Below are 16,660 nucleotides of genomic sequence, written 5' to 3'. Positions count from 1 at the left end.
CCCCCTAAAAAAAAAAGGAAAGAAAAAAGGCGAGAAGCATATTGTGGTGTTTGACCCGGTCGGAAAAACTGGGTCTATGTGGATGTTACGCCTATCTGAACATGAATAGAGACTGCCACAATAGGCTCCTGGTACGACAAGACCGAGATTCGAACAAAGTCCCAAATTAGCCCTACGATCGTCTTGCAACCGAACAAAGCCCACGGGCTACAATGCATCCGTCGAAAATGGATCCCCTACGACGACAGCAATAGGCACAGCAAAGCCCTGTGAACTGAACGTACGTGGTACAGCAATAGCCAACTGTATTATTGTGTGCGCCTGAGCACCATTATGGAGCTACTGTTGCTCCATGGTTGCACAACGAGTTAGAGAAGACCATCGTTATTCTTTCGTTTGCAACTAGTTATACCAGTATACTGATTTTCTTTTGTAGTAAACAAGCCCATCTGACGTCAAAAGATATGCTTAATCCAGTAATGATAATGCTAAAAATACATGTACCTTATTTGATATGCTTGTTATACTTTGGAAACTATCACTAAGGACTGTGGGGAAATATTGGTACTTCGTGCTTTTGTCTTGTTTGTCAATTACAATGAATGATGAGAAAAGGAGATTGATAACATAAAGTCCGTAATGATATACCCAAAGTGTCGCAAAAACAATGATTCATTATTAGTACGGACGGATTATTCTGTGGTGACTTTCTCTGATTCAGATGAGCTGTGCTGCTCGAAATAGATTGGTAAACGAAAGTACGGAATTTTACCAACTTGAAGGATGAGTCATCGTTTACTTATTCGTTGCTACTGTGGAAAATGATGCAGCGGTTTATACCATTAATTTGTGTTGTACAATATTGTATTGATACTTCGATTACTTCCAGGAATCCTCTAGCATTTTTTTTCTTATGACATTTGATTGTAGTCATTAATTGAATAATAAGTAGGAATAGTTAAGCGTATAACATTTGTGAGGAAATGCAATTCTTATGTAGGACCAAGGAGGATCGATACTAAGGGAGCTTGCCTTTCGTTCCTCCTTGGTATACTAGTTTATCTCTGTACTTCCTTGGTAGGACCGTGTAAGCCCTATGTTGATACATGCTATAGTGAAAGGCAACCAACTCCATTACATACATGTACAATGTAGACCCTTCAGTTCTATTGGCTCTCTTAAGTAATATGTCCTCGGCTAACCACATTTCCCTTTAAATTTGACAGAGCTCGTTTGCCTATAAGCCTACGCAATGCTGTGATTAATTAATTTGCTATCACTCGCATTATCACAATTTCTGGGAACATACGTATGCATGTAATACATTGTAGTTTGGGTCTTCAGACGATAAGGTTATATAAATAGCAACTATTAAACGAATACAGCAGGATGAAGGTGATTATGCTATGATATAGAGCGTCACTATCATCATCAAAGAGAAGAATCGACTAAATTATTTTCCCCAAACAATTTTAAACTAGTTTTTCGTTTTAAAGTCAGAGAAAAAAAAGAGACACAGCTAAGGAAAACATCTTTGTGTAAAAGTATTAAATAGGATTTTGCCTTAGATATCAGAATAGGGGGGAATGCATTGTGTATGTCTCCCTGGTTTCGCATTGAAATGCGCATATACAAAGAGAGATCACGAATTTAGGACGTGTTTCCCACGAAGTCTGCCCCCATGCCTACTGTGATGTATTGTTCGGTAATCTGCATGGATTCACTATTATGATGTGACCTCCGATGAATACGTGTGTTGAATTCAAGTCATTACAGTATTTTGCAAGCAATAATAGCATGGAGGTAGATCTACCTCCATGATAATAGGTAGCGATGGTGGTGTTACGGTGCACATTCAATAAACACGATGTAACCGCTGGGTTGGGTTTCTATTCACGTACAATCTGTGCGTTGTGCACATTTCTGAATGCTAGGGCAAGTCGTTTGTATGTATGTAGGCCTAACTGTAAGGTTTATGTAACTAAAAGTGCTTTACACGTGGATAAGGTGGCTGTATAGTCTTTATACTGTAGGATGGCACTCCTGTTCTCATGACTTAAATTTTCATTTGAATGTCAGTTGTAATTCACCTAAACCCAAACTTAGCTCTACAGGATGTAGGTTACCTAAAGAAGGTTATTCTATTTGACATAGTTATACTGACTGTAGGCCTACAGTTTCTTAATAATCATTGAGTTTCGAGTCTATTTTTCCTGTTGCTGCGTCCACGTAACTTTCTCGAGAAGTTTTAGATTACTATTTCTTCAAGCTCAGAATATAAGGAGTCAAACATGAGGAAGCATATTGCGATCGTCTGCCCCAGTTCTGTGTCAAAGGTGACATATTCAAGATGCCAGAAATAACATCCTTTGTCCGAATTTCAAAATGGGTCCGAGAACCGGGCAGGAATGAGGAAAGAGAGCGAGGAGAAAACGTAGATTGGCTCGATTTAAGAAGAAAATGTTTGTTGGGCCAAAGAATAGTCCTTTACGGGGATGGGATAAGAAAAGATGGTAAATCCCTCTGCATTAGGCCTTCTTTTGTATCGGTAGACCTGTTTCTTGATGGGCGTTGAAAACTTGAATGCAGAAAAGTCGTGTTGACGGAACAACAAGCATCGCGGAATGTTTGCCTATAATCGGATAAAACTTGGATAAAAGTGTGTCCAGTGGCGTCTCTTTTTTGTCAAAACACTGTGGTATACGCTGTGAAGGACATTATAAGTTGTGTAGAACAACCTACGATATTTCGAGATAATCGACTTTAGAACATTATTATAGGCATAAGTCATTGTAAAGATTCTATCGGATAATATGGCATTGCCATTTAATATTTTGTCTGAACACACAGATATAATTGGAATCTTCTTCCTCGACTTTACACTGTCGCTAGTGGGATCAAAGTAGAAAAGTGATTGTAATATGTGACATTGCAGACATCGTATGCAAGCACAAAAACAAAGAAGACACGTTTAGTTTTATTTTGCTTATTATATCGTTGTCATTTTCTCAACAAAAACAAAACCCCAAAGTGATGTCTATCTGCTGCGAAGTCTTTGTTACCTTGATCTTCGTTTAATGGGTTTATATAATCTTTATGTCTATCTTTCGTACGTCAAATGCTCCATTTTTACTCATACAACTATCCATAAAAGTTGTAGTTGATTCATTATCGCTTTGTAATGTTCTTAGATGACGTGCTTGCAGCTGTAGTCGAAATATTAAGTTGACATTCACCGTCGTTCTTCGTGATGCTTTCAATTCAATTCAATTCAATCATAGTTTATCAATCAACGAAAATCAAAACGTAGTACATGTACAAAGTATTTACATGTCGTGAAATGATATTGTTCAAACATTTGCAAAAGATTCATAAAGGATCCGAGATAAATCATAACAACATATATTTATATATCTATATACAATAATTAGGAGGAACAGTACATTAACGTATATACTTTGTGGGGCGTGCGGAAAATAGATTCGATTATGGAAAATAGTGATCCACTAAACGAGTGTGATACGCATGAAAGTGCATTACATGTATGCAAACGTGCAATGATTATTTGTATCGAAGAACCATACGGTATCATCCAGTTCACCTTTGTATCTATAGGCCTATATTGTACTTGAAAACAGCCATTGTAATGATAACATTTATTTCAGTTACCGATATCACGTCGAAAGTCCAGTTTGTTGATATGGCAAGTTGTGTGGTATCACAGAAATGTCTTACGACTTAAGAACGACTGGTGATCAGTTCCTATGTGCTATATACTTATCAGAATCTCAATAATTCAGCACAAACATTTGAAATAATTCCCATAGATTTCATGAAATGAAATCTGCTCGTAGGTAGGGCATACATGTATTCTACCCTCTTTTCATGACAGCTGGCAATGTTGACAGATATACAGTACAGATTTAAAAAAATTCTTCGAACTACTAACTTGTGGTTGACACCTCGTTACCATAGCAACGTCGTCGACTAAAACATAAAGCTGTTATTTCGGCCCATTCATCAGTCAAACCCTTGGCACGATTCTCTAAAGCCGTACTGTACATCGATCCAAATAAATGGCAAAATGGCGGGGGATAGGAGGGGAGGTGAGGGGGAGGAGGGATGATGACAAAAATCTTTCAGCAAGGAATTGTGAAAATAGAACAGGTACCAAGGTGCTATCTATCACACACATACTTCCTCGATTTAAGAGAAAGGTGTTTCCCCCTAACTCGCCCATCAGCTACACGTTCTTGTTGATGATTCTGCTATTTGGAAATGGAGTGCATTGGCTCAGAAAGTATGCAGTCAATTTACTCCTTGAGGTGTAAGGTGGAGCTAACGACCGGTAGTTCCGTCTTTCGACATATTTTTTGACCTTCGTCGATCTCGGATATCACGAGAATCGTCAGAGGGATTTACCCTTAGCTGTAGGTGGCATGAAGAGCGTTACCCCTACAGGTAGAACAGTTTCCCCAATGACCTCATCGAACGGGCTACTTTCACATCATGACTGAAATATAAAATTATTATTAAACAGAGGTTGGAGAAAAAGTGCACCGAATGCATGGGACTGTCTGATGTTTTCATTTAACAATGATTGTAAAGACACTATTGACAGTGGTTATGTTATGTTTGTTTGTTGTTTTTTGGTAAGCTATCGTTCGATTTCATTTTCTGCGCAGCAATGGCTCAGAAGCACTGATATCAGGTAACACCAAGGTGTGCGAATAGCATTCCTTTGCAAGCGATAAACCTGTCACATGCACTATACATTATATTTCTTGGCAGAGAATCCCGTCACGTAGCCATCCTCCGATAGAAGTTCATGGTTCATAACCAAGAGCTTGTGATTGTATTTTTATCTCGGGCAAATCAAAACAATGTACCGGCCGTGCCCTCATCTGTTACCCAGTTTTGACGGCCACATACGGGCGGAGAGTCCCGGTGAGAAAATGTCCTGACGCGCAGTGACGAAGATAAGTGTCATTCCTATCAGAAAAAAAAAAATGGCGGCTATCAGATGTCAAAGACGTGTCAGAATCCTAACCAATGGAAACAAAAAAAAAATTCTCCTGCACGTTCTTGACATTTTAGAGCCAGTAACTGTCATATCTTTCGCTCTGTAAATGTATACATTCTTTCTTTTTGTATCAGCATTAATGCCTCACTTTGACGCAGTTATCATTAGCTGATATTAGCGTCCCAAATTTCAATCCTTCATATGTGAAAAATTAGTTTTTGAATAACAGAATGGCTCTGAGAAAAGTTCACCCCCATATTTTACTCAACTCCAGTTGAAGTGATGAGCTGATAGCACTGGCTGGTATTTCTGTAGATATCCTGTATAGATCCCAAATGAGTAGATCAATATCATTGTGAATGAATTCAATGTAAAGGGGCTGCTGGAAAACTTGGTATTTTTCTGACATAATGGATTAATTTCAGTGTACAAAATGCACATTGCCAGAGATACTTCAAACATAAATTGTACATGTACGTGTGCATGTAATACCAACGTGGACGTTCTGAGGTATAAGCCTATTAGTGTGAAAATCGAACAGTCTGGATGTATTTGCATGTACACATTTGTACACGTATATGTTGGTGAATGATCATAGGCTCGAGCCGGGTGTCTGCATACGACTGAAATCATGCAAGCTTCTTACCATATGGCATACAATGCATTTTTTTTTGACCTGTTGGTATCGTATAGCAACACGTTACTTCGTATTCATACTTCAAAATGAATGACTTTGACATGTCTGTTGTTGATTAATAATGAAGAGTTGTTTCGTATTCAAATTTGTGGATATTAGTTTTTCCCATGATCCGAAGAACGAGCTTTTCACTTCACATAGTATTCCTTCGAATTACATTTCGATACTTGGAATCCCGTTTTAATGCACTAGTGTTTGCTATATCTGGTTAGCCTTTTGGCAAACTTCTGAGTTATCAGAAATAAGAATCCTTTTAATATATCCATTGAATCATAGATATCATAAAACGTTCAAGCAGGAGTTGTCCTCGAGTTGATACGCACGGTGTCCGGTGTGACGATGTAGTACGCTTTTCTACTATTCTGAGTGGGAGTTATGCCTCTTTTTTTTATTAGCCATTTGACACTTGACCTCTTTGCCATTGGTCATGATGATGAGATTGATGAGCTTGTAAATATTAACTGCCCTGACAGTTGTAGGTGCAGTTAGGCGTGCTAGAAATCTAATTAGTCCCTGTCCTGAGATGTGTCGGCCAACCGACAAAAAAAAAAAGAAAAAAAAAATCGGAGATCGTGATGTGATGTTGGCATGCCCATTTAAAAAGCTGTACTGACAACGCCCAATATAGACAGGTGGCTGATACCTACGTGGTTTCAGTGCCATCGATTACATCGCATGTACAGTGTAATTATTTGCCCGACAGAATTGAGTTCGTGCCTTGTACCGCGTTACACTGCATTTTACAAATCCCTTGATTGTAAGTTGATTGCACACGTTCAAAATAACGCGGACGCGCCATTACTAGTTTGATCATTTAATACAGCGATATGTACGGTATTGATGTAATCTTGCCGGAACACGCTTTGACACACATGTAATATGGCGTTCGAAGTGTAGCTCTTTTCTGTTCGTGACTATGGATAAATAAACAGAAGTTTAAAAAGATAAGAGGAAAGCATGAATATCTTTATCATTTTTTTTTACTAAGGATTTGTTTTCATTAGCAAGAGGACCAATGAAAAGGGGATATATATAAATCAAAAGAGTGACAAAGGGCTTTCCTAAGTATACGTTCAAATATTCTGTTTTTGTTTCATTCAGACCCATTGTGATTGACGGATTTATCCCTGATTAAGATCAACGGTTTGCCGTGAAATTATAAACAACTTTGGTGTAAGACAAAATGGTTGCAACTGTTTTTATTAGAGTTGTAAATTTCTCTCTTAAGGTGTTACTGTTTTTCTTTTCATTTTTTTTTTGTCATTCTACTTCTGTACAGTGTAGACCTATACACATATTATGATTTTTTTCACAATATCGCAAGCTCAGGTTATTATTGTGATATGACTCTTTTCATTGTTCTCCAGGTGCGATGTTTGGCCCTGAGACATCCCGTGATGATGCCTATAGGACTATCATCCAAGATGGCGTGAGGTACGTCAACCGAAACACCACTTTCCTCTCGGAGGTACACACCCTGGTCTTCGTCGAAGCCGGCAACGAGAGACCCAGCAACTCCGTCTACGTCGCACTACAAGAAGGTATATTACATTAAATTAGAAAGTTAATTTGCTGTGTTGATGGTCAGAGCAGTTTCGGAAACATTTATGAATGATGCCGCGTAGTTGTCACAACTAAGTATAATAATAATAATAATAATAATAATAATAATAATAATAATAATAATAATAATAATAATAATAATAATAATAATAATAATGGGAATTCTTCCTATCTTATGATGATGAATATGATGATGATGATGATGATGATGATGACGACGAAGACGAGGACGACGACGATAATGATGATCTCCTGATGCGGGTGACCCATCCAGAAATAAAGAAGAGAGCTCCAGAAGCTTGTGATGCTATAGTATAGTGGGAAGTTTGATGTTGTTGTCATGGAGGCTGCTCCAACACATGTCTTTCCCCTGACGTTTGTCTTAACGGTGGCTCTTCACGAAATGCGTGCCTGAATCCAGCAATTACATGATGCAAGAACCGTGGCAACAGATGTGCAAGAAATTGTACCGTGAAACATCATAGTTACATAAATACTTGACATGTATTTTCCATCTGTCATGCCTGGATTTTTCTTTCTCCTCATCTGCAGGTTGTGATCACGTGGCCACATCTCAGGTTTCAGCCCTCATCATGCCCCGTGATCGATGCTCGGAGAGCGACGACATCGCTGGTGTTCTCAGCCATGCCACCAATCCCGTCTTCTCCATCGACCAGGGCAACTATGGGTCGGGTTCGATAGCCTTTAAGATGCACCCTTCGCCAGAAGACATGACCCATTTCTACATCGACATCCTCACCTACTTTAACTGGATGAACTTCACCCTACTCTACGATGACGGTGGAGGTAAGACGTACTTTGCCGTCTGATGCTTGTCCTGTTATACGATTAGGCTTCCTTTGAAGATTTTTAAATAAATGGACTGTCGGTGTCTCGAACAAATTTCCAGATTTATGTTGATCCTGAATTTGTCTGTAAGTTGTTTTTCCCGGTGAATTTATGTTTTCCACAAGTAAGCTTTACGATAGTCTGTTCACTATTCTAAACCTATCCACTTCTCTATTCATCTTTCACAAACTCCATCTCGCGTAGCATTCGCAAACATGGAAGGCGTCATGGAACACGCTACCATGAGCAAGTGGAACATTTCCACCATCGTCATCGACGAGGAGTTCGCGAACATCGTGCCCCTCATCGAAGAACGTGGCTCCAAGAACATCTTCATCTACTGCTCGTCAGAGCTTATGCTCCGCTCAACCATCGATCAGGTAAGAAGTCGTAATTGCGAGAGTGGCGCTAGTTTGGTCTGATGCACATGCATTCGTGTACGGATTTCGGATCCCAGATCGTTCTATCATGATTCATTTTAGTCGAAACATCCAAGTGTTCAAAACAAACGACAATCACAAGACACCAAAGTCTCACTATCATTCCACTATCACTTCGTTTGTAAATACAAACAAAATTTTCGCAAATTGTTGCATGTACCAGATCTCAAGCAGCAATCTGAACGAAATGTTTAACCAATTTCAAGGATCTTCCAAGGAATCTATCACGTGACTGCTCCTTTGATATTTCTATTAAACCTGTTCGTTTTGGGGATTTTTTTGTTGTTAAATATCAATGACTATTTCAGCCGTAACTATAGGAGCGTTAATATGCCTAACTATCTATTTATGCACTGCTGTAGCAACGCACATGGCTCATTGCATATTACATGTTGAATAATTTTTTCTTTGATCTTATTTTGGGAGCCCACAGTTGTAACCGACAAAAGTAACAGTATTTTGCAACCGAACTGGTCTAGAGCATGACATTGGCCAACGGTGATGATAGCAACACAAACCAAAAATCTTCGGTTTCAAGAAAATCTGTCGTGTCCTCTGATAAGTTGCTAGACTAGCAAGCTGTAGATTTGCGACGCGAACGCTAAGACGACGTTTCCTCCCGGATTGAACAATGGAAACAGCTGTCCCGCGCATGTGCAGAACACCATTTTTGTTTTTCTGGCTATTTAGCGTCGTCTTAGCGTTCGCGGCGCAGATCTAAAGCTCGCTATTGATGAGTTTCGAGCATGGATTTCACGAGATATCAGCTTGTGACCTCTAACATGTTTTGTTTCGTGTGTTTGTTTGTTTTTTTCAAAAAGTCACTTACAGACTGTTGCATTTATATTATTATTAGTAGTAGTAGTAGTAATAGTAGTAGTAGTAGTAGTAGTATTGTTATTATTATGATTGTTCGCTTTGCCACGCCTACCAGTCTTCTTTCCAGCACATTTCTCATGACCACTTGAATGTTTCCTTTTCTCATATCCGGTCTAGGCCCTTCTGCTTGGTATCATTGGTCCTGAATACACGTGGATGATTGGTAACTTGGTAAGTAGTGCTGTTCACCTGTGATTGCCCTGGGAGTTCTTGTACTATTTTTTTGTTAGAGCCTTGTAATTACTATTTCCTCAGCATGTGTCGGTTAAGGCGTTTACCGCTGTGGGCTGGACTCGAACTTGGGGTTCCTTGAGAGTCCGGGGCACTCTCATAAACCACCGCGCCACCACGGATTCTATATAGTACAGAGCAGACTGAATAACAGGGAGCTTATCAAGGAATATGACGGATTCTTTGAAGTCTGTGTAGTAACGTGTAAGAATGAAAAGCATTTATTTAAAAAACTTAAAAGAAGTAGAGAACAGTTCCTTGTAAACATGCCTGACGTTCAATTCATATTGAGGAGGTCAAATGTGTAAACAGTAGTGCTTGACTGTATTATTCAAACTTAGTAGGCCCTATATTGGGAGTGATTTGGCAGTATAAACTACATCTCACTGGATGCATCTTAGCACTAATGCCTATGATATAAAAATCATAGATATATCTGGATTCTAATCGGTTTGTTTTGTGAGGTGTTAGTGGTTGGTTCAACTTGAATCAAAAAGGTAATTGCATTCTGTTGTTGCTATGTCGATAGCCCCAAGACAACGATTCACCCGAGTACGTAAGGCACATCGGTATCATTACTATGCTATTACTATCAATTATCAAACTCAGAAATATTTCAAACGTCTACATTTCCTGAAAGGAACAGACGATCGAGGAATCTTAGGGAAGGTCAACGATTATGATAATACATGCTTAACCTTTTCATACAGCGACCACAGTTTAATCAGTAAAGGGTCTGTGTATTCATATAGGATATGGCGATGGACCGGGCATTTATGGAAATTTTGGAAGATAGCAACGCCTACATCACCCGCTTCAACATGAACTACACTCGGGAGCACCAGTACGCGTTACCGACCGCAAGGAACGTGCCAACCGGTGAATGGCATTTCAGAGAACGGAATGCCTTCGATGCCGTCATTGCAGTTGGTCACGGGCTCATGCTGTATCGGCAGGAGCGAATTCGTAGGGGGGCCACCGGAAGCTCCGTCCTTCCCGGCGACACCCCGATGCCCGCCTGCCCGACATCCGCCTCGACAGTAGCAGAAAACGAACTCTCCTTGTATCTGAGAGAGGTATCAAGACCTATGTGACTTAAGTCCATTTTTACCTCTTTGATAACTATTATGTTCCCTCTTCTTTGATGTCTCTTTCTTACTTTTTAAAGCAAATATTTGTTTTAAATTTTAATAATTTCAGCTCTTCGATGTCATTTAGATATCTATACCTGTTTACCAAATACTGCACTTTTATTATATTTCTTGAATATCTTTGTAAATGAGTCTCCTTCTACTGATATTGCTCAGTGTGCTGTCTGAAGGAATTAGTATTATGTCGTGTATTTGTATGTAGAGTTTGGAGATTGCTAACAAATAATGCGTATAGAATGCTTAGTTCGTACCGAACTTTTCGCTACATGGCGTGTAACATAATGAATTATAGTTTAAAAATCCTGTACGCAAGTTGTAAAAGTTTGCATGAAATGGGAAACTTTGGTGTCATGATTTTCTGACTCCAGTTCTTGCAATTTTCACTTTGGTCTTGTCACAGATTAGTTTTGAAGGTATCACTGGAAACGTGGCTTTCGACGAGTATGGCAACCGGGTCAACTACACGATCACCATTAGGAGCGGCCAGGGCGAGACCATCGACCAAATCGTACGTGTCCTTCGTCAACGCATTTGTTTAGAGTCGTACAAGACGATTGTATTTAAGTAATAAAAAGAGAAGATTCATAGAGTAAACTATTGACACTTTCCCGAGACAATCCATTTGATCCCGTAGATGTAGGTATGATTGCCTTATTTTGGTAGGGGTTTTCTTCATACAGTATGTCCCCCAAAAAATTACAACCAAATTTTTGCATTGATAACACCCAAGATAATTTAACTGTCTAAATTCTACTTCAGGGTCTTAAAATATAACATCTTAGCTCTATTTTGCAGAAAACCCCATTCAATTTGGTTAAGCGGTCACAGAGAAATGTGAAAAGTTGTAAAGCATGTCATGAGTCTGATTCTTCCAAGTTTAGCACTTCGATGCTCTTGTGTGTGAATACAATAGAGAGAACTTGGAGGGAAGAGATTCTTGACATCCTCTTCAAAATTCCTCATTTCTCTTTGACCACTGAAGCAAATCGAACGGGGTTTTCTGTAAGATGTGGGCAATGAGTTATAGTTTCATACCCTGTATTTGTATTTGGATTGATTCACTATTTTTAAAGATATCATTGTGGAGGATCCCGTTGTAATTTTTTTTTGACGTACGGTATTGTTTATTAAAATTTCTATTTTCTATTGGAAGAGCTGCTATTTCTATATCAGCTCTCCCAATGTGTATGTACAAGTGTATTTGATTAATTTTGAAATTTTGCTCATCAGGTGTCATCTTTTTTTATAATGATTGTGTAGTTTTACATTTCAATGGAAAAATGATTGTATGATTATGTATGTTATTATACAATGAAAGTGTACAAAATTCTGCAATTAAACCACCTCCATGGCTGCAAATGATTTTTTATTTATATATAGAAACCATTACCATTACCAAAACTGTATTTGCAAGGTAGTTTGATAGATAGATGACAGCCTTCTTTTCAGGATTTTAGTTAGCTGAACACATAGTAGCATGAATGAAAGAATAGCTTGTTACTTCAAAATCTTGTACATGCGGAAGCCGTCCGAAGTCATAAACAATGTACGCGATTTCAATACCCATAATGTTATTTTTTGTCGATGTAAAGATCGATAGCCTGAAGCTGTTATTCTGATCAGTCTCCAAACGGGGCAAGCCGCATTATGTGCGATGTGTATTCAATTGGGCTTGTCCAACATATCCGTAGGTTATGACGTCATGTGAGATATAATAACGGGTGAATATGTAATCAACATGTGGAAGCACTGTGGCATAGTATATAAGACTCTTGACTTACAGTCGGTGATCCCGAGTTTGGATCCAGTGCCTACTTACTTCTAGTATATCTTTGGACAAGATGATTTTTATCTACAATGTCTGTCTCGACCCAGGTGTATAAATGGGTATACTGGTAAAGCAATGGTATTGATAAAGACAGGGTCTCTTTCTAACGGAGCAGGGGAAACAATGAAGGGGCTACCCAGGATGAAGAAAACTGTATCTGATGTTGATGCTTCATTTGTCGGAGACAACATAATCTCCTCCGCCATTTGTACCGACCATATTGCATCCATTGTCTGTCAAGCATTAGATGAAATAATGGCTCAATATTGTCCTGTGGCATCCCCATAAGGCCGGTCAATATTCTGAAAATATTGACTGCCCACCACTAACCAGTCAATTTTCTGAAAATATTCACTGCCCACCAATTATCGGTCAATATTCGGAGAACATTGACTGCCCACCACTTACCTCGAGATGCACTTGCAGCTCGCATTCATTGTCATGTGACGTTCTCACATCACTGATATTTCTTTTCTCTTCCTCCGTGGCTACAGAGGGGCGACTGGACACAGAACGTTGACTACTGGGAGGACAGATGGGATAGAAAGTGGGAGAATGAGGGTCGTCTCAACGTCACAACCTTTAACTACGGCAACGACCGCAAGATCAAAGTTGTCTCGATTGAGGTCAGTATTAACCCCTAACATACCAAAAATCGTATAAGCAAAACGTTGATATCCAGCCCCAATAATGTAGTTCTACAAGTTCTACAAGTTCTACAAGGGACAATTTGGTTTGAAATTATACAAAGGGTTGATTAGAAAATGATCTTCAGAAATTAATAGGATGGTGTTATTTCGCCTTACATGTGCCTCTCTAACCCAGCTTTATAGTCGTTTGTTGACAAGTACGATGCTGTCCGGATTTCGGATTCTTTGGAATACAATGGTTCTGTGTGTTTTAGATGTTACGCGATAATTTCTTTGCAGGAGAAAGGCATATCGAGATAGGTAAAATTAGTGTGGACGGGCTTTCCTCTATCCTTTGTTTTTTCCATATGAATCTCACTTGCTGTTTCAAACACACGAGAACGCACGAAAGTATCGTAATGTCTTTGCCTGCCTTTGATGATTTTAGGCCGAACCGTTCCTCTTTTTGCGAGAGAAACGCGCCGCCGAGCTCGCCCGCCTCAACTACCGCCAGAGCACTTACACGGGCAACGACCGCTACGAGGGTTACATCATGGACCTCCTTAGTAGGATCAAGTCCAACATGCGCGGTATTGACTTCGACTACGAAGTAGAGCTCGTGCCCGACGGCAAATACGGTAACAAAGACGTCTTCAGCCAAGAGTGGGACGGAATGATCGGCGAGGTGGTTCGCAGGGTAAGATTGGTTCCATTTCCCCCTTTTTTTTTCTTACTCATAAAGAGGGTGTGAACACAGTCATAGTTTTTCTACTTTTGTTGTCATGATATGTCAACTTATCGGTGTGCTCCCTCCATCATAGGGAGAGATATATACATACATTTGTGTAATTTTGAAGGAACAGGAACGGTACTTGGTGTGCAGAGACCACCTCGACTGAACAGAAAGAAAGGGAATGACGTGTGTTTTATTGCCCCAAGCCGTGGCATCTCGATCAAACTACAAAGTTTCTAATGCCAAGTAATTGTCGTAGAAAAAGTGATCTTCTCCACATTATGTAATTCAGAGTAGAATTTGGTGTTGCATATTGGTTATCCATGAAATCCCGCGTTATTTTAGCACTGATTATCAACATTGACAAAACTGAGCAGGTTTTAAAGGTTGGGAGAATATATACTCCTTGTTGTAAAACAAAAAAAAATTATATGCTAAAGATGTAGATAGCAGCAAAATATTTTGGTGTTTCAAGATGGCAATGCCTAAAACCCGAAATTTCCTCTAAACGTAACGAAATTCTTTGCCAGATCATAGATGTGACAGAAATGCCTCTTTCATCTTCCCAACTGCAGAAAGCCGACATCGCCGCAGGCCCATTGACCGTGACCGACGAGCGTGAAGAGGATGTCGATTTCACCTATTCTTTCATGAGCGGAGGTGTGAAGCTCCTACTCAAGAATCCATACACTGTCAACCACTACGTGTTCCGTCTCATGTACCCCTACGGTATCGAGGTCTGGTTCATCAATTTCATCGTTTTCTGCCTCGTCGCGCTTCTCCTTTTCCTCTTCAACTACTTTGACCCCTACGAATGGCAGGCCGCCGCGGAGCGTGGTGAGACCTTCGAGGAGAACGGCAAGAACTTCAACCTCAAGAATTCGTTCTGGTTCTGCGCTACCACCATGTTCATGCAGAGCTACGACAACTCACCCCGCTCCAACGCCGGGCGCACCTTGACAGCCTTCTGGTGGGTTTTCGCCCTGGTCATGGTGTTTCTCTACCTCTTCAACCTCACCTACTTCATCAACACCAACAAGCGTCTGGTGTACGTCCGGACACCAAATGATCTCCTTAATCAACATGATACCGACTTCGGTACCGTCGACGATGGCTCTATCTATTGGTATCTCTACAAGTCGAGCATTCCCGAGTACAACCGCATCTGGCAGCGCATGTATTCTTCCAATCCTTCCGTGTTCGTGAGTAACGTCACTGAGGGTGTTGAGCGTGTCCGCGACAGCAATGGCATGTACGCCTTTTTGGGAGAGGCTGGCGAACTCGACTACCACGCCAGCAAGCCTCCTTGCAACCTGATCGTAAGCGGCGGCTACCTGGTGCGTACGACCTATGCCCTGGCCGTTCAGACGAACTCGCCGCTTCGCGATCAGCTATCGTACGCCATCGAGACGCTGCGTGACTCCGGAGTTCTGGAAGACCTGCAGCGCGAGTGGTGGGAGATGGATGTACCTCGACGCCGCTGCGCCAACTTGACCACGTGGGAGCGACAAGGTGTTTTCTCGTTCACCGTTAATGACCTGCAGGGTGTCTATTTCATGCTGCTTCTTGGGTTCCTCATTTGCTTCTTAGTCTTCATCATCGAGATCATCGTCTTTGCCGTCTGTGGAGGGAAAAGTTCAGGTGGGAGTGGGAACAGAGGAGGCGGGAAGAAGGCTGGTCGCACAGGAGGCGGCTCCAGCGGTCCTGTCGGTGGAGGACAACCTATTTCTGGCGGAACATCGGGAGGAGATGGGAAAGAAAAGATGTGGATATAGCCGGAACAATGAGAACAAATATCTATATGTCTGATTTTCTTTTCTTAAGATCTTTAAAACCTGTGACACTCCTAAATACGCAGAGCTGTTTGGGTTAGCAGCGGGGACATTCTGCCAAGTCTTTGTGGTTTAGACTACCGCGGATTGGTGCTAATCAATGTAAATTGGATATTGATCACTCAGTGTCGCCACTGGAGTATTTCCTTGAAATCTTTTTTTTTTTCAGCAGATATTACTGGTCATTGTCATTGGCAATTCCAACATCTCAATGACACGCGAATAACTCCTCTCCGAAGAAATCAGCCATTTCCAAGTTTTGGAACTTTCACTGGTAGGTTGGTAAGTGCGAATGACTTCTTGTATTTTCTTACTGAGACAATGATATCTGTGGTCTCGCCTTGACAGAAAATAACCGTAATATTCGCTGAAAACGCAGGTGGGAAGCACTGCAAAATGGCACAGTTTTTGTGTTATTTGGTAGTGCATGAATAATTCTTTGAATTCTCAAATTTCCTAAAGTTTAAAGAATTAGGAGTTTTCTCAATAGTATTATGATGATGGACATCACAATTTCAAACCACAAAGTATGTCGTATGTTTTCTCTGAAACGTCTTTGTTTTCTGTCGATGACTTAGAAACGTTCAAATCTCTGATAAGGTGAAAAAAGTCCTAGTTTGCAATGAATCTCTAGTCCCCAGGTAAACCGTGCCGTAGCGATGATAATTATTTTTTATTCCTTTCACTTTATATGCAGATATTGCTAGATTTTATGTTAACGTCTTGTCTCATTATTTTGAGGGATTTAGAGGTGGTTTGAATCTTCTGAAGTGTGTATTCTGTCAGTACTAATTCATTGTGACAT

General features: G+C 40.3%; 1 protein-coding gene across 1 annotated transcript; it reads left to right on the top strand.

Moving 5' to 3' along the window:
- The first annotated feature begins 4,084 nt into the window (after positions 1-4,084).
- On the top strand, positions 4,085-16,372 carry LOC139721260 (glutamate receptor 3-like). The gene is made up of 10 exons (XM_071632581.1): positions 4,085-4,106; positions 7,088-7,261; positions 7,836-8,090; positions 8,337-8,512; positions 9,569-9,622; positions 10,435-10,758; positions 11,234-11,341; positions 13,156-13,287; positions 13,739-13,987; positions 14,599-16,372. Exons 1-10 carry the CDS (start codon positions 4,085-4,087, stop codon positions 15,796-15,798), a joined length of 2,694 nt encoding a protein of 897 aa, XP_071488682.1. The 3' UTR covers positions 15,799-16,372.
- The last annotated feature ends 288 nt before the right edge of the window (positions 16,373-16,660 follow it).

Source organism: Diadema antillarum, unplaced genomic scaffold, assembly GCF_040938485.1.
Source record: "Diadema antillarum isolate AM-2024a unplaced genomic scaffold, OU_Dant_1.0 scf00000141, whole genome shotgun sequence".
NCBI classification, from domain to species: Eukaryota; Metazoa; Echinodermata; class Echinoidea; order Diadematoida; family Diadematidae; genus Diadema; species Diadema antillarum.
The sequence above is the reverse complement of the archived record's forward strand: the minus strand, read 5'-3'. Positions and strand labels throughout refer to the sequence as shown.

Bases quoted from the DNA above. Each gene is read 5' to 3' on its own strand.
- LOC139721260 (XM_071632581.1), top strand. From the start codon at position 4,085: ATGGCGGGGGATAGGAGGGGAG. The intron at 4,107-7,087 runs GTGAGGGGGAGG...ATTGTTCTCCAG, and splicing joins GGCGGGGGATAGGAGGGGAG to GTGCGATGTTTGGCCCTGAG. The intron at 8,513-9,568 runs GTAAGAAGTCGT...TATCCGGTCTAG, and splicing joins TCCGCTCAACCATCGATCAG to GCCCTTCTGCTTGGTATCAT.